This window comes from Drosophila sulfurigaster, chromosome 2R (assembly GCF_023558435.1).
Source record: "Drosophila sulfurigaster albostrigata strain 15112-1811.04 chromosome 2R, ASM2355843v2, whole genome shotgun sequence".
NCBI lineage: Eukaryota > Metazoa > Arthropoda > Insecta > Diptera > Drosophilidae > Drosophila > Drosophila sulfurigaster.
Window position 1 is genome coordinate 8,609,781 of NC_084882.1, and position 20,828 is coordinate 8,630,608.

General features: G+C 39.4%; 6 protein-coding genes across 16 annotated transcripts in view; 3 read left to right on the top strand and 3 right to left on the bottom strand.

The window, feature by feature from the left end:
* The window catches only part of LOC133835480 (diacylglycerol kinase eta), a 56,714-nt gene extending 51,567 nt beyond the window's left edge, over window positions 1–5,147 (bottom strand). For 6 of the 8 annotated variants that reach the window (XM_062265432.1, XM_062265430.1, XM_062265433.1 and 3 more), the window contains exon 1: window positions 3,750–5,145. In XM_062265432.1, the coding sequence (XP_062121416.1) occupies window positions 3,750–3,989 (240 nt within the window). In that variant the 5' untranslated portion in view covers window positions 3,990–5,145. Of the gene's footprint in view, window positions 1–3,749 lie in introns of all 8 variants that reach the window. The other 2 variants (XM_062265436.1, XM_062265435.1) reach the window with 2 other exon arrangements.
* A 967-nt stretch (window positions 5,148–6,114) lies between these two features.
* LOC133835481 (pyridoxine/pyridoxamine 5'-phosphate oxidase) lies at window positions 6,115–7,099 on the bottom strand. Its single transcript, XM_062265437.1, has 2 exons — window positions 6,303–7,099; window positions 6,115–6,254 (listed from the first exon to the last, which is right to left on the bottom strand). Exons 1-2 carry the CDS (start codon window positions 7,008–7,010, stop codon window positions 6,189–6,191), a joined length of 774 nt encoding a protein of 257 aa, XP_062121421.1. The 5' UTR covers window positions 7,011–7,099; the 3' UTR covers window positions 6,115–6,188.
* A 402-nt stretch (window positions 7,100–7,501) lies between these two features.
* Window positions 7,502–8,628, bottom strand: LOC133836370 (pyridoxine/pyridoxamine 5'-phosphate oxidase). 2 transcript variants are annotated; one of them, XM_062266821.1, is made up of 3 exons: window positions 8,518–8,628; window positions 8,383–8,442; window positions 7,502–8,318 (listed from the first exon to the last, which is right to left on the bottom strand). In XM_062266821.1, coding segments are annotated over exons 1-3 (741 nt in total). In that variant the 5' UTR covers window positions 8,519–8,628; the 3' UTR covers window positions 7,502–7,638. The 2 variants fall into 2 exon arrangements, with proteins under 2 accessions (XP_062122805.1, XP_062122806.1); XM_062266822.1 differs by having other exon boundaries at window positions 8,504–8,618.
* Window positions 8,629–8,870: 242 nt separating this feature from the next.
* Window positions 8,871–14,284, top strand: LOC133836367 (arrestin domain-containing protein 17). Of its 3 annotated transcripts, none has more exons than XM_062266817.1 (5): window positions 8,871–9,805; window positions 10,818–11,170; window positions 11,232–12,021; window positions 12,079–12,261; window positions 13,275–14,284. In XM_062266817.1, the coding sequence occupies exons 1-5, from the start codon at window positions 9,691–9,693 to the stop codon at window positions 13,397–13,399; spliced, it is 1,566 nt and encodes a 521-aa protein (XP_062122801.1). In that variant the 5' UTR covers window positions 8,871–9,690; the 3' UTR covers window positions 13,400–14,284. The 3 variants fall into 3 exon arrangements, with proteins under 3 accessions (XP_062122801.1, XP_062122802.1, XP_062122803.1); XM_062266818.1 differs by having other exon boundaries at window positions 12,079–12,192; XM_062266819.1 differs by lacking the exon at window positions 13,275–14,284 and having other exon boundaries at window positions 12,079–12,416.
* A 534-nt stretch (window positions 14,285–14,818) lies between these two features.
* Window positions 14,819–16,405, top strand: LOC133836368 (uncharacterized). Its single transcript, XM_062266820.1, has 3 exons — window positions 14,819–15,207; window positions 15,274–16,038; window positions 16,107–16,405. The coding sequence occupies exons 1-3, from the start codon at window positions 15,093–15,095 to the stop codon at window positions 16,295–16,297; spliced, it is 1,071 nt and encodes a 356-aa protein (XP_062122804.1). The 5' UTR covers window positions 14,819–15,092; the 3' UTR covers window positions 16,298–16,405.
* A 1,059-nt stretch (window positions 16,406–17,464) lies between these two features.
* LOC133838743 (arrestin domain-containing protein 3) lies at window positions 17,465–20,606 on the top strand. The gene is made up of 4 exons (XM_062269966.1): window positions 17,465–17,971; window positions 18,039–18,364; window positions 19,093–19,741; window positions 19,813–20,606. The coding sequence occupies exons 1-4, from the start codon at window positions 17,860–17,862 to the stop codon at window positions 20,181–20,183; spliced, it is 1,458 nt and encodes a 485-aa protein (XP_062125950.1). The 5' UTR covers window positions 17,465–17,859; the 3' UTR covers window positions 20,184–20,606.
* Window positions 20,607–20,828: the final 222 nt, after the last annotated feature.

Genomic DNA, 20,828 nt, shown 5'->3' on the forward strand with positions numbered 1-20,828 from the left:
CTTTTATTTGATTTCACTACGCTTGCAATTTCCTATTGTGCTGAGAATATGAAAGTGTAAATAACCGCCAAGCACAAATAATCCAGCTCAATTATATGACAAATAATGTTTTTGATTAGAAAGTATTGGTTTTCCTTATGACATTTTCATTGATGGCCAAATTGACGTCCGTTTACGAGCGACAATCAAAGTTCCTTTTAATTCCAATCCGGCCAATTGCCAATTGCCAATTACGGGACAATTGAACTTTGTGTTGTGCTAGCGGAAACCCCGAGGACGAATAATAGTAAAAGAAATTGCATGGAATACAAATCAAAACACAAAATATTTGTTATTTTGCTGCACTTACTTTCAAGCGGAAACGGAAATGTTTGCTTAGTTGCGTGACAATCGATGGCCTTGACTTGAAACTTGTTCAACTCGCTCGACCACTTTATGGTTTCAACAAAATGTTATGACCATGAAAGAAGCTGAAGAGGGTCATATTTCATTTTCACAGTTTTAACGAAATTAAAGCGTATACGAATTTAAAATGAGAAGCATTTATTATTTCAAATATTTCTTATCCTTAGGCCATCAAGGATACAAATGTCGGCTGTCAAATTCCACAATAACCGGGTTGAATGAACTCGAAATTGATGCGGCCTTCGATGAGCGGAATTGCAAATTTTATATTAAAATAAACCTCTCTCTTTCTCTCTATCTTCTCCTTTGGCGCTATCTCTAACCAGCTGCGCCCTTCTGGCTGTAGTTTAACTAAAAATCAAAGTTCTCGTCTTTCGTTTCGGATCAGTCGACATCAATCATTCATTTTGCAGTGGCCACACAATGGCCATCACGGGCCAAATCAGGCAATATCACGTATACGTCAAGTCATGTCAAGGCAAAAAAAAAGAGAATTCTCAAAAAGCAACAAGCCTTGATGATGACAATGACGATGATGATTATAAGCGTATTCGAAATTTTCGTTAGCCAGGCGGGTTATTGATTTTAAGTTAATACGACCGTCGGTTTTGTCGATGAGGCGGCAAAAATTTTACCAAGATAAATAAAAGCCGGTCTGAGCCATAGATACAGATACGACGTGCTCTGATTGTTGTTTTCGTTTCGGGCGCAACACCCACATAATGTATGAGTAACGTAAACATAACGTAAAATTTCTACGCTCACTTTTTGCTTTTCGCTTCTCTTCTCGTTTTTCGCAGATTTTCCGGCATACGCTTGCCTGCATTATTTATTATAAGCGCCTGAGTTCGCCTTGAATTTCGTTGTGGTACTTTTCGAGGAATCTTTCATTGGAGTTTGCTGTTATTCCTCTATTTACGAACGGTCAACACAAAGCGTAGCATTAAATAATATCTGTCTGCAAACTATATGCTATACATATAAAATTGCTTTGGCAGTCACGTGAGCTCTGCTGAAGCCAATTGACTGTGTAAATAGTCGTAAATATTTTAGACGGCGCCAAAGTTTCATATGCACACATACAAACAGAACTTGCCTGAGACTGTAACCGTAGCTGAAGTGAAGACTCTTGTGTGTATTTTGAAGATATTGCGGCAAGTCTACAAGTGTCAGACAACAATACCAAGGCCTTTGAATTTATTTTTTGTTGTTTCTCGAGTGTGTGCTTTAAATGGTTGACTCTGAATCACTGGCTGGTCGAAAGGGCACACAGCAAGGGATAAATGCTGAGAGCTAAAAATAATATTAATTGGACACTTATATTTATTACTTAATTATACACATTACTCAATTAAAGCTCTTTTGCAAATATCATAGAGTATAAAAGGCAAAGTTTGCACTAAACGCTGATATCCACTTCGGTAGTCGTCTCTATTTTTATATCCTCATGTGTACACATATACGATACGTCTCTCTCCGTCTTTGGGTGTTCTTTTGTTTTCGTCTTGTTGTAGCTATAATTCTTGGCGGCACACGCTACAAAAAGCAACCATGGGGTATTAAGGCGCTTTTGTTGTTGTCTGCTTATTGTTTTGCGGTCTGACATATGTAAAGCCCTCACATAGCCGCCCCTAGACAAGCTCTCAAACGCGATGGGAGACTGTGACTGAGAAAGAGAAAGAGAGAGAGGGAGCATGGCCCACTAATAGAGCACTTGACTGCTGCAGCTTGTCACAATCAGGCTAATGTGTTTTGTGGTAAACGCTTGGGTTTGAAACAAATACTATAAAGCGAACATAACGAAGAAAAAAAGTGGCAGAGAGAACAAATAGATTACGAATGTAACTGGCTAACAGTCAAGGCAAGTGATAAATGTGCGCAATTTAAGCACAAACAGTGGCTGCAAAAAAAGCAAAAAACCAAGAATTATCGAAAAGGATTCCTCAAAGGAGTTGCACTTTGAATCGATGCGATCGATAATCTGGGATACATTTGCAATTTGATTCAGTTAGCAAACGGGAATGCGAATGCGAATACGAATGCGAAGCCACAATTTCATTTTTAGCTTCATCCGCATGTTCATGTGCAACGATGCGTATGATTAACAACAAATTATCATTTTATTCATACGCCATGTGGACCAGCGAGGCAACCATCCGACGCAAGTCATTTGACGAAAAGGGCAAAACGCTATAATAAATAATATGAAAAAAACAGCAAAATGGAGGCGAAAACAGGAAAAAGAAGGCAAACCATGAATCGCCCTAACATTGCGGGTTGGTATCAGGAATAACTTAATTAAGGCGCTCGTTTGGTTTCAGATGCTGCTCCTGTTGTTGCATTTTTGACGAGCATTTTGAGGTTTCCACATTTTCTGCGGCTTTTCTTTCTTTTATTTTACGGTTTTGGCTTTGCAACTATGGCAACTTTTAATTAAAATATATAAAGGCCACAGCTTTGCGAGATTTTTATACACTTTGTAGGGTTTTTTTTTTGTATTTTTATTCTCTCACTCGTAAATTAAATTTCACTTTCGCAACACGTTAAGGCACATAGTAAGTAAGATGTGAAAGGCATCGAAATGTAATTAAAAAAATGGCTTAAAATGGGCATTTACAGACATTGCTCTAAATTATGCAAATGTTGTGCTTTAATTAGAAGATAACAAAATTATTTAGAAACATGCGAAACCTTTTTCTTGCCTTATTTATAATACAAAGCGATTAGAGAAGTGCTTTCTAAGTGATTGATGTAGGAATTCAAAGAATTCGTGGTGCAATATTAATGCTGCAATTGTGCCGAAAAAATATTACGCGCATTACGTAGATCCTAAAGCGCTTAATAGACGTTTTGACCCCTGACCTAAGGAGTCTCATAATATGCGCGCAATGCAATCAACGAGTGCGAGTGTGAGTGCGAGTGTAAGTACGAATGTGAGTACGAGTTTTCTCGTAAGCAGTTACAGTTGAGCCATGTTGGCAGTTGGCTTCTGCGACCATTAAAATATTTACTAACCACTTGAACCCAACAACTGCGAGCTGACCTTTTGCTGAGCGCACAAACACTCCAAGCCACAAAAACAACCGCTCTCAACACACTCCCTCACACACATACACATACACATACATATACCCGCATACACGCCAGAGTGCGTTTGCATGGCAGGCATATAACTTCCGCTCCAGAAACTTTGCTTTTGCTTTTGACGTGCTCCACTGCATCGTCATAGTCAATAGACGACAACGGCAACGACAACGACAACGGCGACGCCCCCCAAAGCGAAGGCCATGGGGACGTCACATCAAATGGAATGAAAGGGGAAAGGGAAGAGTAGTCATATTTACCAGATTGCTATTGCGTTTGGTGGACATGCGACGATGGAAAATACGCGCTGGCTCCGTTTCAATTTCCGACTCGGACTCGGTCTCGTCACCATCGCGGCTAATCGCAATGATCGGTATGATGGGCACCGGTGAAACGCTGCCGGAGCTGCAGGCGCTACTGAGACCGCTGCTGAGACTGGTGAGATTCCGTGGACTGAGGCTGTCCACGTGCAGCGTGTTGGGTTTTAAGTTGGCCGCCATTGTTTTTCGATGTCGCCCAACTATCAGTTGTTCCTTTTGTGCAAATACTTTAGCATGCTTCGAGGCGCTTCGCTTCGCTGTGCTCTGTCTGCTGTGCTGTGATGTTCTGTGTTTCGCTTCAACTTCGCTTCGCTTTTGCTGTCACGTTGCGGGCAAAGCGTTTAGAGAGTTATATAAAAGAACCCTTTGTAGGGTAGCCGCCAAGTAGCCGCAGGTGGCCTTTCAAGCTGATTCTTCCTTTCCTGTTGCTGTTGATGTTGTTGTTGTTGATATGGCTGTTGCTGTTGCTGTTGCTCCCCATGCTGTTGTTGCTTATGTAAAAATCCACATGCCCGCACACACACACTAAAACAAACACACTTTCTCACACATACAGAGAGAGTCTTTCACATGGCTACAGACACGCCTCTCGTTTCCCTTTTAGCGTTGATTAACTGACAGTTATTATATTGTTGCTCTTCGTAGCTGTTCTTATTAGTTTTCTTTTATGGGTTGAGCTCAATTTCAATAATATACATTTTTATAGCCTACTTTGGGGTGTTTCATATAAGTAAAGTGTTAAAAACGCACACACATTAACAATAAATATAGCAAAAATACTTGCACCTTAACTTCTTTTATGCGAGTAAAATGTATGTATATATTTTAGGTATGTGTATATATATATATATATTTAATTAAGCGACACTAACTAGTTTTGAATTAGAAAAAGCCATTAATCTAACGCACACATTCATTAGCTACACATAGAAAAATACTAGCAAAATGTTTGATACACAAAACAGTTTCACATTTATGTTGATACTCTAATTGAATTCGTATTGTTTTCGTTTTCGTTTTTTTTTTAGCTGCCAGTTGATTATTCCAATAATATAGAAAACTGCATTGGAAATTGTTGTTTATGCGTTTTTTACTCGACTTCACTTCACAATAACTTTTCGTTTTGGACTGCTCGCTTTATTCCGCTGGGGGCTTGACTTTCAGCTGCGAACTGGGAACTGGGATAATACACTAAGCACTGAGCACTGAGCTGGAGCCTGAGCCACGCGGCGTACTGAACGAGACCGCAACCCTCACTGCTGGCTGGCAATGAGCGCGGCATAGTCTTTGGTCTGCCAGCAGCGGCCAGTGGCTCACGTTATCCCTGCAGGGTTGCCAGTCAGTGCAAATAATTCAACTACAAACTAGTTAATTCAAAATATTAAACGAACATATTGTCTGTAGATTTCATTACCATACTATTTGTGTTCAATAAATTTCAATTTGTGTGACAAACTGTTTGGGAATTAAATAGTTTGCTCTTTAGTCAGACATCCATTGCAAGCAGCCTGGCAACCCTGCTCAGTGAGAGCACAATACAAATTGGTTAGCCTTTAACCAACAAGTTTTTCTACTCTCTGCCCTGTTTGGAGCTTTCTCGAACGAAAGCAGCTCTCAGCCCCGGCAACTCTCTCTATCTCTCCCTCTCATTGCTGCCTTTTCGCTCGCACAAATAGCGGCGAGAGGCCTAAAAAGCAACCGTCAAGCCGAAGCTCTCGTCAGATGCAAATGATGCGAGCAAAACAAAAACCGCGCAATTAGAATGACATGCAAAGCGGAGGATGACAACAAAGATAACAGAAAACCAAAACCGATACGCGCTGGCGAGAGAGACAAAGAAAGAGCGCGTCAAACATTCCAAAGGATAAATCGTGGCTGGGGTGACCAACAAGTCCTTGTTGACGAAGCTTTTTCTTTTTCCTTATTCACTTTTCCGGTGTTGCGCTTTGAGTTGGCTTTCGTTATTTACCTTACACTGAGCACTTGCCTCTGCTTATACGCTTTGTTGTTGTCCTCCTCGTTTACACATTCCGCCGGGCATTACTTTTTACGCATGGCTGCAGTTGTTATCCAAGAGTCGTCCCGCCTACTCCATGTCTTTGCGCCTAGTGCGTTTCTTTCGCTTTTGTTTTTCAAATTAATTTAGGTCTTGTATTATTTGTGCTGCTCGTTGATCCATCTTTTAGTGAGTAGTGTTGCCACCCTGTTAAAAACGGTACAGGTCTGCGTATCAGTAAGAAGCGCTGCCACTCATAACTTATGGTAGAATGCAAAACAGTAGCATGGAAGGAACACAAATGGAAAATGAGCGCATGCATCACAATATAATTTAATTAAATTACATAAAAATGGATTTTTCCGAGCAACATTCCATTAATCTTAGTTAAAGCAGTTTTCGAAGATCCAGTCGTAACAATCTGCATTCAGCCTGCGATTTCTCATGCCCTGCAATTATATACAAGTTATATTTGATCGGAAATATTATTAACTCACCCTTGGCATGGCCAGACAGCGTCTAAACCTCATACATCTAGTGTATGGGATGCCACGGGTGCTATCAAAAAACTCGTAAAGCGTCGGCTTCAGCTGGAAGCCACCCCAATTTCTAGGTGCCGGCAGAGGCTCCTCCTCAATGGTGAACCAAGTGCTGAACAGCTGCTTGATCTTGTTGTAGACAGACACATCTTTATTCGACTCTTGAATGCCACTCATGCTGAGCTGCACGTGCCGAGGATATTTCCAGAACTGATGCTGTGCCTGAAGAGCTGATACTCGACTCGCGATGCCAGCGATATGAACGCTACGCTCCATTTCTGGCCAATGGAAATGCAAGGATACATGCGGATTTGTGGATATCTCGCCCGCCTGTCGACTACCCAACGCCGTATAGAATGTAATACCCGATGGATTAATCTGTTCGACGTTGGTCAGCCGCGTGACGGGCTGCCCCGTGGCATCCACAGTGGCCAAGCATGCCACACGTGACTTGCAATGCGAGGTGTGGTGTTGTGCGGCAAAGAGCCAACTCTGCAATATCGAATATGGCTCCCTGATGGCCTGATGAGTCTCCACATCCAACTGCGATTCAGGTAGTGCTCTTACATGCGGTTGCAGCTGCTGTGGTTGGCTACGGGATGGGAGCAAACTGTTCAGGAGTGCGACAACTCGCAGCCGCTGCTTTAAAACAGGCATACGATTCATGCAATTTTTATATTCCCAATTCGGTATTCACATGCCTAAAGATATAAAATCTAAACATTTTTCAATTTTGTTGACAAGTGGGGAATAAGTAACAGGACGAATCTCAATAATGAGTTTTCTACTCTGATATCACTCACAGATTATCACTACGTTTAAATTTAAAGATGAGATATATGTACAAGTGCATCTTCTTATTGTGAAAGATGGAGTAGCTTTAGGCACTCACTTTTACCTACTGGAATAAAATAAAACTACGATAATTTTATCTAAAAAAATGTTAACAGTAAAAATATCTTGTTTTTCTGAGATTAATCTGCTTAATAATATTATTTACTGGTTATAACTCTCTCACACACAGTTGGTAAAAAACACAATAGATAAAAACTCGTCTTTTTTTAAGAGATATATAGATAAGAAATAATTAAATCTTAACGGATTTCTAAGATTCGAAAGAGATATTAAATTTTCTATAGAAATATATTTCACCACTCTTTCAGATGAATAACAAGCTGTTTAATAAACTTCAATACAATTCATAATGCAGTATTACTATCACCTGGCAACAGTGTTTACTTTACAATTAGTATATTATTTTGGAAGACATTGTCAATTGCTATCGCCCAGTCGCTTAAGGCGCTAGCCGTTCATAGACCCAACCATTCTCACCGCCATGAACCAGCTGGCCATCGATCTCTGACTCGACGTTGGGGCCACGTCGAAAGCGAATCCGATCGTGCAAGCGATCTGTTTGTCCCTGCCAGAACTCGATGAGATCCGGCTTCACTAGATAGCCACCCCAATTGGGCAGCGGCACCTCACCATCGGGCCCCAGTTTGGCTTTGATGCTGCACTCAATCTCGTCAAGGTGGCTGCGTGAAGGAATGCGTTGACTTTGTGGACTGGCCGCAGCACCAATTTGACTGGCACGTGGGCGTTCATGGAAGTATTTGAGGGATGCAGCGTGTGGTATCTTTTCGGCCACGCCCTCAATACGAACGCTGCGTCGCAATGGCATCCAATAAATGGCAATTGCAACATTTGGATTGGCAGCAATCTCGTCCGCCTTGCGACTGCCGTAGTTTGTGAAGAAGGTGAAACCCTCGGCAGTGGCTTCCTTGACCAGCACAAATCGATTAGATGGCTTGCCCTCCGCATCCACAGTGGCCAAGGCGGCTGCGTTAGGCTCCAGAATCTCCTTAGTGTTGAGAGCATCGCTTAACCAGTCACGAAATACACAGAACGGATCCTTAACCTTGATGTTTTGCTCGAGAAACGCATTTTTACGTTCATGATATTTCATGCGTAGCGCTGAGTAATAAAATTGTAGTAATATATACAATTTGTCAATGTTTGTGGAATTTCAATTTCTTACCGGAAAGTTGTTCGATGGAAGCCGCCTCGCTCATCTTGCGCACAATTTGCAGAAGTCTCACTGTATTTTAGAGTGTGCGATTAGTCAAGTTATCAGTGTATTTATCAGATTATGTTGTTACCAACTGCAACGCACTTGTTGAAGGTCAAATTAACTTTTGAAATCAAGAATTTTGTTTATTTATTCCAATCTCTGATTTCAGATAAAGCCAAACATCTGTTTTCAACAGAGTTGCCACTAAAATTCTAAATGCTCAACTGTTGAGTAACAGTTTACACAAATGGTCACACTTTATACTGGAAGCAGTATTTTGCTTCGAAAAGCTCTAGCCAAAAGACAATTCAAAAAATTGCGCGGTTTACACACATTTTCTGAAAATACCAACATAATTTGTGAAGTGTTACCAGATGCAAATTCATGTTATGCCCAATTTGACGAAGTCCTTGTTGTTGTTACTTTGCTGCGTCGGGATTCGCCGTTTCGGCGGCTTCCTGAAATGCAAGCTGAGAGAAATTTAGACCAAATTCAACACGAGCGGCTGCTGGACGTGTGCGAAAGCAAAGCGAATTGAATCGAGAGCGGAGCGCAAGCGAGAAATTATAGAGAAAGACTGAAGCGGGCATACACACATTAATTAATTAATAATATAAAAATAATCTCTATGCCGTGGCAAGGCGAAGAAGCAAAAAGTTCAAATACCTGGCTTGATAAAACTACAGTTATTTATAGCATTGCTATTGTTGTCTGTCGGTGCGTGCGTGCGTGCGTATAACGGTATTGCGATTTGTGCAAAAGTAGGCAAAGTAGGTTGACAAGGAACGAGCTCGAGAGCGAGAAAGAGAACGAGAACGCAACGCAGCGCACACGAGAAAAGCTTGAAATATACAATATTTTTTTTAGGTCGTCGTTGTCGTCGCTGGTAAAAAGGAAAAGCAAAAGCGTTTGGCAATTTTTCAGCGTAGTAGTGAAAAAAGTGTTGCAGACATTAGCTGCATGTGTGTTGTATGCGGCAGGGGAGTGAAAAAATGCAGTGCAGCAGCAAAAACAAAAACGAAGAAATGCAAATGGCTTGATAGGCAACTAAATATTTAACAATTTCAATTTGAATTCGAATTGGAAAACCATAACAAACAAAATACCGTGATATTTTACAACTGTGGCCTGATTTTAGCACAGTACAAAAACAAAAAACCAAAACAGCAGAATAACACATAAATATACACACTACCACTCAGAAAGACATAGACGCGTCACACACAGACACAGACACACACACACATAGTACATACGAAAAGAATATAGCAATATATGCCCATTGAGTGCCTTATATCATTTGATAATAATCCACAAGGTGTCTACTATGCCGGACAGGAACTATCTGGCGTTGTTGATCTTAGCGTCGATGCGACCAAGCGCATTAAAGGTAAGTACAGCAAAAAGCGTCGCCATGACTCACAAACAAACACGGTGTATGAGTAATATTGTTGAGTGACTTGTTCAGCTTACATTTGCTTTATAAAGTACATTTGAATATACCCGAAGGACACGCGTCTGCTGTCGTTATTAAATTGTACTCTATCTGTGGCAAAGTGGCAAGTGGCAGGCAGCAATAATACGCCTCAAACCATTGCAAGTGCAAAACCTAACCTCCAAATAATTGTCGCCATTTTGAATGTGCTTAGCAATTAATTGTTGCCTGTCGCATGTCCCAGCTGAGTTGACCAGCTCGTTACAGTTGTTTACCGAGCCAGCTGCACAGCTCTATTGCTCTTTTATTTTCATTCTGCCATTGCCGCTGTGGTTGTTGTTGTTGTTGCCATTCACTTTATGTGGCGTCTGTTTTGGCATGCCGCCATTTTTATTTATCCATGAACTCGTTAAAGGCGTGGTAAGTGCAATCCATTTTTGTATTGCTTGTTTTTTGTCCCTGCTACTGCTAATGCGGATGATGATGATGATGTTGACGACGATAAAGTTGTCCGTGTGCAGTGCATTTTAATTTTAAAGCTATAAGTTTTGCCGTTGCTTTTCGCTTGATTAGTTCGGGACGTAAGGGGGAACGAGGGTCCCAATGCGCATAGTAAAGCAAAACAACTATTATAGTTTTAATGCCAGAGTATAGCGTACATGCAAGTTTTTGACTCGTATAAACGATGTATAATTATAATTATCTATTACATACTTTTGGGATGAGAATATAATTTTAAGTGAATTAAATTTCTCTGTGGAAATTACTATAGTCTTGCATTAATGTTATTTTCTTGAAATTAACAACTTTTTCATGACTTCTACATGAGAAAATGTGAATTAAATTATTGAAAAGTGAATAAGAGAAATTTAATGAAATCCCTTCTGCACTATTTAATTTGCATTCTTATTGTTTCATAAATTTATCAAACAAAATTCACAAAATTCTTAATTCATTTTTCCATTAGGCATTCATGTCACCGTCAGCGGGTATGCCAAGATACGCTGGATAAAAAAGGGATATCCGCGGGACAGCGAACGCGCCATGTGCCGTGCCTATCGATCGTATCTGTCATCGCGATCGTATGTGCTTGGCTCGTGTGCCGGCAACTCCTGCATCGACTGGCTGGCTGGCGAGTACTCGTATACGTTTCATGTCATACTGCCAGATAATTTGCCCACATCCTTTGATGGCAAGTACGGTCAAATACACTACGAGATCATAACGACAATTGAACGATCGGGTCGCTATCCGAAAGTGTTCAAGCTGCCATTTACCGTGATACAACCGCTCGACCTGAATGCCGATGCCATCTATAGAGTAAGTCACCAAAACAAACAAATATTAATTCAACTAACCATAACAATAATTTATTTTTTAGGTGCCGTTAGAGATACTTGATCGTAAGCGATTCTGGAGCTTTTGCTGCCCAACAGGACCGCTGACGGTGAAGTTCTCAACTCCCTACTGCGGCTATGCACCCGGCCAAAAGATACACTTTGTGCTTTATATCAACAACGAGTCGTCGATTGACATAACCGAGTGCGAGGTGAAACTGAAGCAGGAGGTTAGCTATGAATCGCATGATCCGCAGCATGAGTATCGCTATGATAAGCATCTGATAGCTTTAAAACAGTTCGGCAATGTGTTACGCTGGTCAAGAAAGGTGTATCGAGGCTACTTGGATCTGCCCTCGATACCGCCGACCTCGGTGAAGCCGACATGTCCCATTAGCGTTAACTATTCGATTAAGATAATTGTGAATCCAACGGAGTTTCATTGGAAGCTGAAACTAAAAATTCCGCTGACCATTGGCAGCATTCCCATCATGGATGGACCCGAGGCTCTGCTGCGATTCAATCGCCAGCAGCAGCAGCACCAAGTAGTTAGTCAAAATTTTCAAATGTCAACGCAGCAAACCCAACGGCCAGACCAGCAGCGCTTAAGTACCAATAACAACAACATCAACAACAATCAATCAACAACAACAACAGCAATAACCGCAACAACACTGGCGACGCAAAACGCATTGGGTGAAGGTGCAACACTGCCGTTATCAACAAGTCCCCATTCATCAACAACGCCAACAACTGCCGCCCTGAGGCCCTTGGCCATGCCAGCGATATTAGTGACCAGCGATAGCGATAATCCGCCAGACTATATACCCATGAGTAAGAGAATTACGAATTAACAATCTTAATTTGAACTAATTAAACGACAATTCACAGTGCCGCCCTCGTATGAAGATGCCATGGCTCTGAGCGAGAAATTCAGCGATGATATCGAATTTTTGACAAATGTTAGCATGAGCAGCATTATGTCTGCTCAGGGCGATGTAACAAGTGAGCGTGAGCCCTTTAAACCGCGTTACCCGGTCTATTACGATTATGAGACACCGACCATACCGCCCGGTAGTGATGATTCCACTGAATCCGACACATAAAACTCAAAAATTGTTACAAAAAAAAAGAAAAACAGAACAAAACAAAAAAACACAAAGAATAACAAAAACAAATTGCAAAAGCATAGCAATATAATTGAATGGCTGAGTGGCATTTTATTCCAATTCTTTTCTTTTATTCCATTCATGTTCAAGTAGTTAGACAAATCTTTCAATCAATTATAATTAAAAACTGACAAGTCTTAAGTTTGAAAATCGTGGCGATAATTAAGCTTTTCCACTGTCCGATTGATAAATATTAATTATAAAACCAAAATAATAATACGAATATTTACCAAAAATCTAAATTCCGTTGTCTGCATTAAAAAATTAAATCTTGTTTCTCCATATACATCTATTTTGTTCTTTAAAATGTTTCCAGCTACATTTTAGTGGGATGAAATGAGAGTATTGGGATACAAAATAACAATCTAACAAAATATTCTTAACGGTTTTGTGCGTTCCGCTTTCTGATAAAAGTATCCCGATTTGTTGCTTAACACTTGACAAACAGTTTAGAGTAATCTTTATTCCTTAAAATTAACCATTACATGCACGTTATAATATTAATATTATATTTACTGTATTAAAAAGAACATTTAATCGTATATAAAACAAAATGTATGTATGTTGTGATCTGTTGTTGATTTTATTCATTAATATTTTCTAAATTATATTCAAAACCTAAGATAATGAGATATTCTTAACATTTCGAAATTCCGCCAGATGGCTTAACGCATTTAGCAATTAAGTTATTTTTAATAATATTAATGAAATAAGTGTATGTTTGAGCTTTATTCAACTTCAATTTCAATTACTGTTTGCATTTTTCTGAATAATTACTTTTAATAATTAAGCCAAACCAAAGGGTTTAACAAATATACTTAAACTGGAAATTTATTCTCTTGTTACCGCCCCTCCCCAAACATGCAACATGCAACATTTTCCACCGTCCATAAACTTCAATCGACTTAATCATCGCAGAGACGCTCTACAGTGAATCCAGAACGCAATTTTGCTTCGCAGTGCAGCAGGAAACGGTGTTGGCGACAGATGAAGATGCAAATGCCCAAGGAAGAACTAGTTTACCAAATTATGAAAAGAAATAACGGAGATTAATGGCTGCAACAACAACAACAACAAGAACAACAATTACATATTTAATCAAAATCAAAAATAATCTAAACACGTTTGAGAAATCATTGCGCGAAATTAGCTTTTAAGTCTGATGTGAAACAATTTTGATTGACAAAAGGTTTATAAACCAAATAATATATATATTTTGCAAGAAAAGCATAGACATATTCACCAAGTAGAGCGTATAAACTAATCAAAATCTATCTTAAATCTTAAACTTCATTTTGTTTGTAATAATTTCTATCCATTTCTGAAATTTCTAACAATTTTATTTATCCAATCGCTTTCCTCTTAAGAACTATCCATAATTTCTATAAATTTCTTTAACCCAATTGCACTGGCAGCATATAATACATACTAGTACTTATTATACATAAATAAATAAAGGTAGTTAATGCATACTTAGTAAACCGTTTAGGCTTAAGCAAATATAAGACAATTTGCACAATTTTACCAAAAGAAAAACTTAACATTTTCAATGTTTACAATGTCTATGAAAAATTTACACAAAACTCTAAAATTAGCCAAAATAATGAAAAACTAAAAATCTTTGTGTTTAGTTCAATACTTGTACTAATTGAAATTTTATGGACAATTTTTACCCTGACTATAATGTGTACATTTCTGTATTCGATTTTTATCTGATATGAAACTATGTGTAACTTTAAATTTATACTTCAGTTGTCTTTCTTCTATTGACATATAATTGTGAACTCATGTGTACTTCCTCTAATTTGAAACCAGTCTAACCAGAAATACTCTTAAGAATACTCTGTCTTCAATTAATTCAAAATAAACCAAAAAGGAGCAATATATATACATTCTCGTATATATAATACTTATACCAAAAAGATTTGAATGGTATTCTCTCATTATAATTTTTTTTAAACAAAAGTAAGTGAAACAAGTTTTTTTTTGCTGCGTAAATATTGCTTTTGTAGATGGGTGCAAGATTAAGATAATTATTTTTGTTAGATTTATTAGCAAACAACTTTGACAACTTTTCTAAAAATAGATATAGATTAGAAATAAGAGTGGATAATCCCAAAGTTGTAGGGTATTTGCTAGCTTTTGTATACCCAACAACATTGATTTACCGACTCGAGGGAATAAATTATGAATGTGATATCTAAAACCTTACTTTCAACTAACTTTCAGTCCACTCTTGCTGCCTTATAGCAAATACTTCTTCAAATCAGCAGGCTCAAAATAATATTAGAACCAGTTTGTTCAGCCGTTTTCAGGTTGGCAAACGCAACAGGTTGTAGCTACTACTTGTACTACATGCAACATGCCTTATTCAACTACAGCTAATCGGTGGAGAAATAATCATAAGAGTGATAAAAGTATATATAAATCTTAGCCGGCTTAGGCGTAGTTGTAAACTTAAATTATCTTTATATCGTGTCTCATTGTATTGCGGCCGAAAACAGAACTCGAAAGTCGCAAAATTATTCCCATAAACAATTGAAGCAAATGTTGTCAAAGTCACTGGCAACAGTTGTTGCTGCTGTTGCTGTCGCTGTCGGATTCGCTGTCGTTGACACTTGCATGCGGACGCTCGAGCAGCTCGCACTTGTGTTTTTGTTTGCTGAGGCATTTGCGTGATAGCGTGTCGAAAGTTCATAGTTGATAGTAATCACATACCCTGTAATTTGCAGAACAATGCCTGTCAAATGCCACTTCAATTTGTCGCGTTCATCAGCAGTTTATTACGCTGGCGAACAAATTTCAGGCACATTGATGCTGACAATTATCAAGAAGCCGTTGAACGTTGAAGGTGAGTTCAAACTTACAATCGAATATCTTGGAAAGCATGGCTTATGCTGCTCTCTCGTCTCCTTAGGCATCCATATCACATTGCTGGGCATCAGTACAACCAGCTGGCATGAGACAGACAAATGTTTGCCACAAATAGAGCACAATGATAGCACTGGACCCGCAGAGCCCCCTCAGCTTTATTTTGGCGCCACTAAGACACACATTGAGCAGACACAGGAGCTAGCCAAGTCATTGATCTTGCCACCAGGCAGCCTGCAACTGGGCAGCTTTACATTCCAGTTGCCCAACGAAGTTCCAGGCAGTTGTCGCTTACCCCATGGTTCAATCAGCTATTCGCTCCAGTTGACTCTCGAGCGGCGTAGCAAACAAGCCAAACGCTTCCAGCATCGATTAGTGGTCAGAAACCGCATTGAATTTCTTGAACCGAGACCTGCGACAACAGAATCCTCAACTTTGTGCCTTAGCTTACCACGAAGCGTATTTGTTCCAGGCCAGCGAGTTGCCTATCAGCTGGAGACATCCACTTCAAGTTCTCAGTTACTGACACGTCTCTGTCAATGCATCAGATATGAGAGCCATCAACCAGTGGCCAAGTTCAAGAAGGTGGTGCGTATACTCGATGAGAGTTCTTCTTTGGAGGATGCACTGCATCTACCTCTCACTGCGCTCATAATGAGCCAAAGGTCTGGGGATCTCATTGAGATCACGTACTATGTGGAAACTTTAGGCAGCTGCAGCGAACCTCTGCGATTGCCCCTATTCGTGGGAACTGTGGCGCCACCTGTCGACACTCACATAAGTTTGTCTTCTCTTGGCTTTGTAAACTTTGGTAAATCACTTAAATTGTTTGTTATCTCAATATTTGTTTACAATTTTGCACTTCATTTCAATTTGCAGCTCTCTCAGAAAACGAAGTGCTGCTTTCATCAATCAATCAACTGTTGCCCCACAGTTATTCCAGGGAACTCGTCCCCTCAAGCTCTGGCAAATACAATGAGCAGCTGAAATTGCTGAGGCGCCAAAAGAAACAATCGTACGTGCGGATAGCTCTACGATATTTCTATAAGCGTTTGCTACCCGCTAATTAACTAACTTACTGTGTAGCTTGCAGTTGATAATTAAATACAAATTACGAGTACTCGCATTTATGTAAATTAATAATACATTAACAATAAAAATCATACTATATATAGAAATTACATCGGCAAATGAATTTACATTCGTGCCGCCTTTGAATAAACGTCTAATTTAACTCCGTTGGGCAGCGAAGCGTGATCTATTTTATAAACGTCAAATCGAAATACATAAAACAAATTATATTATTATGCTTGATGATTTATGATTCAGTTCGAAATACACAATGGAATTCTTCAGTTTTTTAATGTAATAATTTTGTATACACAAAATTATGTCTAATTAAAAATATACTTATTTATATATATACAGCGTACTTCTATATACTGCTTACTCCTAATAAATAAATAAAACTTAAAGACAACAAAAATGAAGTATGTTGATATAAGAATAATCTACATACGACGAGTGTTTTATAAGTTATTAACACAGTTCCATTACCGACAATAAATCGTTGGAAGGTCATATGCATTTTTATAGCTAATTTATACATTAATCGCAAAACAATAATTTATCAGTAAATATAGACATGTTATTATTAACTTTTGTTAAATTTGTTTATTTTTTTGTCTATTCAAATTGGGTAAACCACTAACTATATTCTATAAATATACTACTATATTCTCTCAATAAAGAGCAAATCAAGTGCAGATTGCTTTAACGCTTCGTCGAACAATTCCCAACCCATTTGCAAATATTGCTAATGATATGCCGAAGCCATATCGGTGGAACGGGTCAAGGCAAACCTCAAGACATTGGCTCAATTATGGGCGGGAAATTAAGTAAACAGTGCGTGGGTCATCAGGGACAGCAATATCGAGGTCCTCAAAACGTACGATATTGGGAATGCTTCAGAGTTGGGTACTAAAAATTATTTCGCCACATTTTGTGGCATCAATGGAGCGGCAAATTGTTGTAGAGAACCATTTAAATTAAAATTTAGTAGCATGAGCTGCGTATATTGCCGCCAAAAATATAAGTTGACATCTTGTTGTTGCTCTTGAATTTGGTTATGACCAAAAACAGAAACGCAAAAAAAACAACAAGACGAACAAAAAATCGGAGCTGACCTCGTCGTTGTCCCGTGGCGACGTAGTTGTTGGATGTTGAGTGCGAACAAAGAAACTGAAAGGGCCAAGCAGCAAAGCATTGCTCCATTTGGGAAGGTTTTCACTTTGAAATATTAGACCAGAAGCAGACAGTAGACAGTTACACAGACGCAAGGCGCCAAGTTATTGATTCGCGCCCTCCATCCGCCCCTGTTGACAAAAGCGAAAGCCTGCCGGATGCTGTGTGACAGAGCGGGAGCACATGCGTGTGCGAGAGCGAGAGGCACTTAGCCAAGCACAGACGCACAACAAAGGAACTCAGTGCGCGTCTGGCTGTGCCAAAGTTCAGTTCGTTTTGAAATTTTGTTGCATTATTCTGTGTGCTATATTGCTGTTTGATTTTGCTCTGATGATGTGAACTAACGCTGATAATTAGCAAAAATCGCTATTCAACTCTCCGCCCAGCCATGCCCACCACCTGTGTTTTCCAGCTGGATCGCCTCAATCCCATTTACAACAGCGGCGAGTACATCAGTGGCCGAATATTGCTGCGCACGGACAAGGTGAAGCGTGTGAATGGTAGGTTAAATCACATTTGCATCGCAGCACTTCCTCAATTCCATCTTATGACATACCATCTTCGCAGCTGTCTACGTAACGCTCGAGGGTGAGGCCAAGGTGCAATGGTCGATGAGTGGCAAAAGCGAGACATCGAACTATTCGGGACACCAGCAATATCTACACACGCGAACCAACGTCTTTGACAACTCACTTTTCCGTGCGGGCGTTCACGTTTATGTGCTGACGTTGCGCATTCCCCCCGACTGTCCCAGCACCTGTAAGGGACCGTATGGTTATATTGCCTACAACATCTCGCTGACCATCGACAAGCCCTGGGGCTTTGATGAGGTCTTTCGAAAGCCCATCAATGTCGTTCAAACACTGGATCTCAATTACAACTCAGAGTTTGCGGTAGGTTCAATGTTGACAAAACAAAATTATACCTATACTCAGGTATTATTCATAAAATATACTGAAAATATACCTAACACTCGGTATAACACAGTATATTTTCAGTATATTTTACGAATAATAGTGTATTGTTATACTACTACTACTTTATTTAAAATATACCATATTGCCAATCAAATCAAAAAAGACCCGACTGAAACTGCCTTTATTGCAGTATAAAAAAATTTTTTATTTAACTTCTAAAACTTTTATCTGATAACTTTAGTTTTTATTGTATATAACATTTAAATTATAAATGTTGTGCATATAATTATTTAGTTATTGATTGAACGTATTTAAATTCACTTTGTTGAATTGATGTACAATATAAGCAAAACAAGTTAGCGGTCGTGCTTTAATTGCTTTTTTTGACAAAGGAATATATTTTATGCGCTTTGGAATATTTTTAATGGATCGATATATCAAATAAAGCTTTTGGTATATTATGGGATATTTGATATATTAGTGGTTTTAAATATACATTTTTTAGTTGCTAAAATATAAAATATAAAACTATTACTGAAAGTTATTAGTGTGTAATTTAAATTATTTTGCAAATTTTAAAATTTTAAAATTTTAATAATACCAAATACAAAAAATACTATTATACATATATATTGATATTATTGATTTTAAATCTATTACAATCAACTTTTGCCTCTTTTATCGTTGTGAAATGCTTGACCCAGCTGCCTGTTAAGGACGAAAACATCAAGTACCTCTGCCATTGGCCATGTATCTCAGGTCCAATAAGTTCCAGCTTGGCTTTGCCAGCTTCTGGATTTACTCCACTGCAGGATGTGCCTTTCTGTGTGGAGATCGACAACCAGTCACCACACTATGACATCATTGGCCTAGAGGTATCCATAAAGCAGCACTTTGTGTTCCTCTCACGCAAGCCGGTGAAAAGGAATTTCTATACGAAGACACTCTGCAAGGAACTCTTAACAGATCGAACCTTGAGGTTGTCGAAGCGCATCTACGAGTCGAGCATTTGTGTGCCCATGGATACGCCGCGCTCCACTCTCAATCCGAATTACATTGTGTTTCTGCATTACACGCTGCAGGTTAAACTGAAAACGGGCTACTTTCACTATGACACGGATCTATCTGTTCCAATTGTCATCGGCACGACGCCTCTGCAGCAACTACAGGCTGTTATCCGAACACATCAGCCGGCGAGACGGACTCCTACGCCGGAACGACAGCGCCTTATTGAGAGAGTGCAGCCCCGGCCAGCGACAGTGGCCGAGGAGCCGGCACAGGAGGCGGAAACGGCAGTAGATGAAACACATCAAGTGCTGGAAGATGATGAGCCTCCCTCGTACGACAGTTGTTGTGAGTTACGAACTTGAATGTATAAATATGGATTCACATTACTTGTATATTCACTCGGTATATTATTGCAGTGCCGCCTTCGTTTAGCTTCGCCACCTTGGGTGGCAGCCAGCAGACACTGGCGAGTCAACCCTCTGGACAGCAACGCATCCATTTGCCAAAGTTTCCGGGATTCAGCACATTTATTGGCACTGCGCCTGCTCATGGCTTGGGTGTGGAGGATTCCGGCATCGATATACATCACTATCGTTCCTATGGATCACTGGACACCGATCACACTGGTCGGAGTCTGGATACATTTGGCTCACTCTGCGGTCCTTTGTCCGAGCAAGGCGAAGTTGAGGAGGAGGCTGAGGCAGGGGAACAACTAAGGGTGCTCGATGTTATGGCTCAGGTGCATGAATTGGCTCCTCTTCAGCCACAGGATGAGCATCAATTCTAATCGAAAGTGTCTTATACGAAATGTTAGTGGTAATATACGTAAGCGTCTAAATTTTTAAGTGTTCAGAGCTAAGAATTCAAAGTATTTTTAGAGAACATCATAGCCCGTCTTATTATAGATCATATTTTTACTTTACTGCCATCCAAAATTAATCAAAGCGAACTTATTATGTGCCAAACCAAATTTTTTAGCATATTAATCCATGGCTTTTTACATGAAAAATACTAACAAAACTTACTCTATATATTATAAACCAACTTAAACCCAATACAAATAAGATCTTTATATATTTAAGCTCGACTATGCGTTCATAATTGGACAATAAATATGTATACACTCAAGATAACAACAACATTTTTCTAAATATTTTGTGCAATAAAACTATGGTCGAGTGTGCTCGACTGTGAGATCTCCGCCACTCAATAATAAGAAAAATAATGTGGTGTTATTCTTAAAATTACTCCATATAAAAGACACTAGAATGCCAACTTAGATCCGTATGCAGCAGGCGGTTTTCCCATATAAAATTATTTCCATACTAACTTCTACAATTTTCATCTGATCGCAACGAAATTTTCAGGAATCATGAAAACTGTAGTTATTATTGAATGTACTAAAATTCTGTAGAACAAAATAATAGCTTTA

What these genes read in the sequence shown, in the direction of transcription:
- LOC133836370 (XM_062266821.1), bottom strand. An exon ending in TTCCATCGAACAACTTTCCG is followed by an intron (nt 8,319 to 8,382) that starts GTAAGAAATTGA and finishes TTTATTACTCAG; the next exon opens with CGCTACGCATGAAATATCAT.
- LOC133836368 (XM_062266820.1), top strand. Translation starts at nt 15,093, where the DNA reads ATGCCTGTCAAATGCCACTTCAATTTGTCGCGTTCATCAGCAGTTTAT. An exon ending in GAAGCCGTTGAACGTTGAAG is followed by an intron (nt 15,208 to 15,273) that starts GTGAGTTCAAAC and finishes TCGTCTCCTTAG; the next exon opens with GCATCCATATCACATTGCTG. An exon ending in TCTTGGCTTTGTAAACTTTG is followed by an intron (nt 16,039 to 16,106) that starts GTAAATCACTTA and finishes TTCAATTTGCAG; the next exon opens with CTCTCTCAGAAAACGAAGTG.
- LOC133835481 (XM_062265437.1), bottom strand. Translation starts at nt 7,010, where the DNA reads ATGAATCGTATGCCTGTTTTAAAGCAGCGGCTGCGAGTTGTCGCACTC. An exon ending in GCTGTCTGGCCATGCCAAGG is followed by an intron (nt 6,255 to 6,302) that starts GTGAGTTAATAA and finishes ATATAATTGCAG; the next exon opens with GGCATGAGAAATCGCAGGCT.
- LOC133836367 (XM_062266817.1), top strand. Translation starts at nt 9,691, where the DNA reads ATGCCCATTGAGTGCCTTATATCATTTGATAATAATCCACAAGGTGTC. An exon ending in ATGCCGATGCCATCTATAGA is followed by an intron (nt 11,171 to 11,231) that starts GTAAGTCACCAA and finishes TTTATTTTTTAG; the next exon opens with GTGCCGTTAGAGATACTTGA. An exon ending in GCCAGACTATATACCCATGA is followed by an intron (nt 12,022 to 12,078) that starts GTAAGAGAATTA and finishes GACAATTCACAG; the next exon opens with TGCCGCCCTCGTATGAAGAT.
- LOC133838743 (XM_062269966.1), top strand. Translation starts at nt 17,860, where the DNA reads ATGCCCACCACCTGTGTTTTCCAGCTGGATCGCCTCAATCCCATTTAC. An exon ending in ATTACAACTCAGAGTTTGCG is followed by an intron (nt 18,365 to 19,092) that starts GTAGGTTCAATG and finishes TGCTTGACCCAG; the next exon opens with CTGCCTGTTAAGGACGAAAA. An exon ending in TCCCTCGTACGACAGTTGTT is followed by an intron (nt 19,742 to 19,812) that starts GTGAGTTACGAA and finishes ATATTATTGCAG; the next exon opens with TGCCGCCTTCGTTTAGCTTC.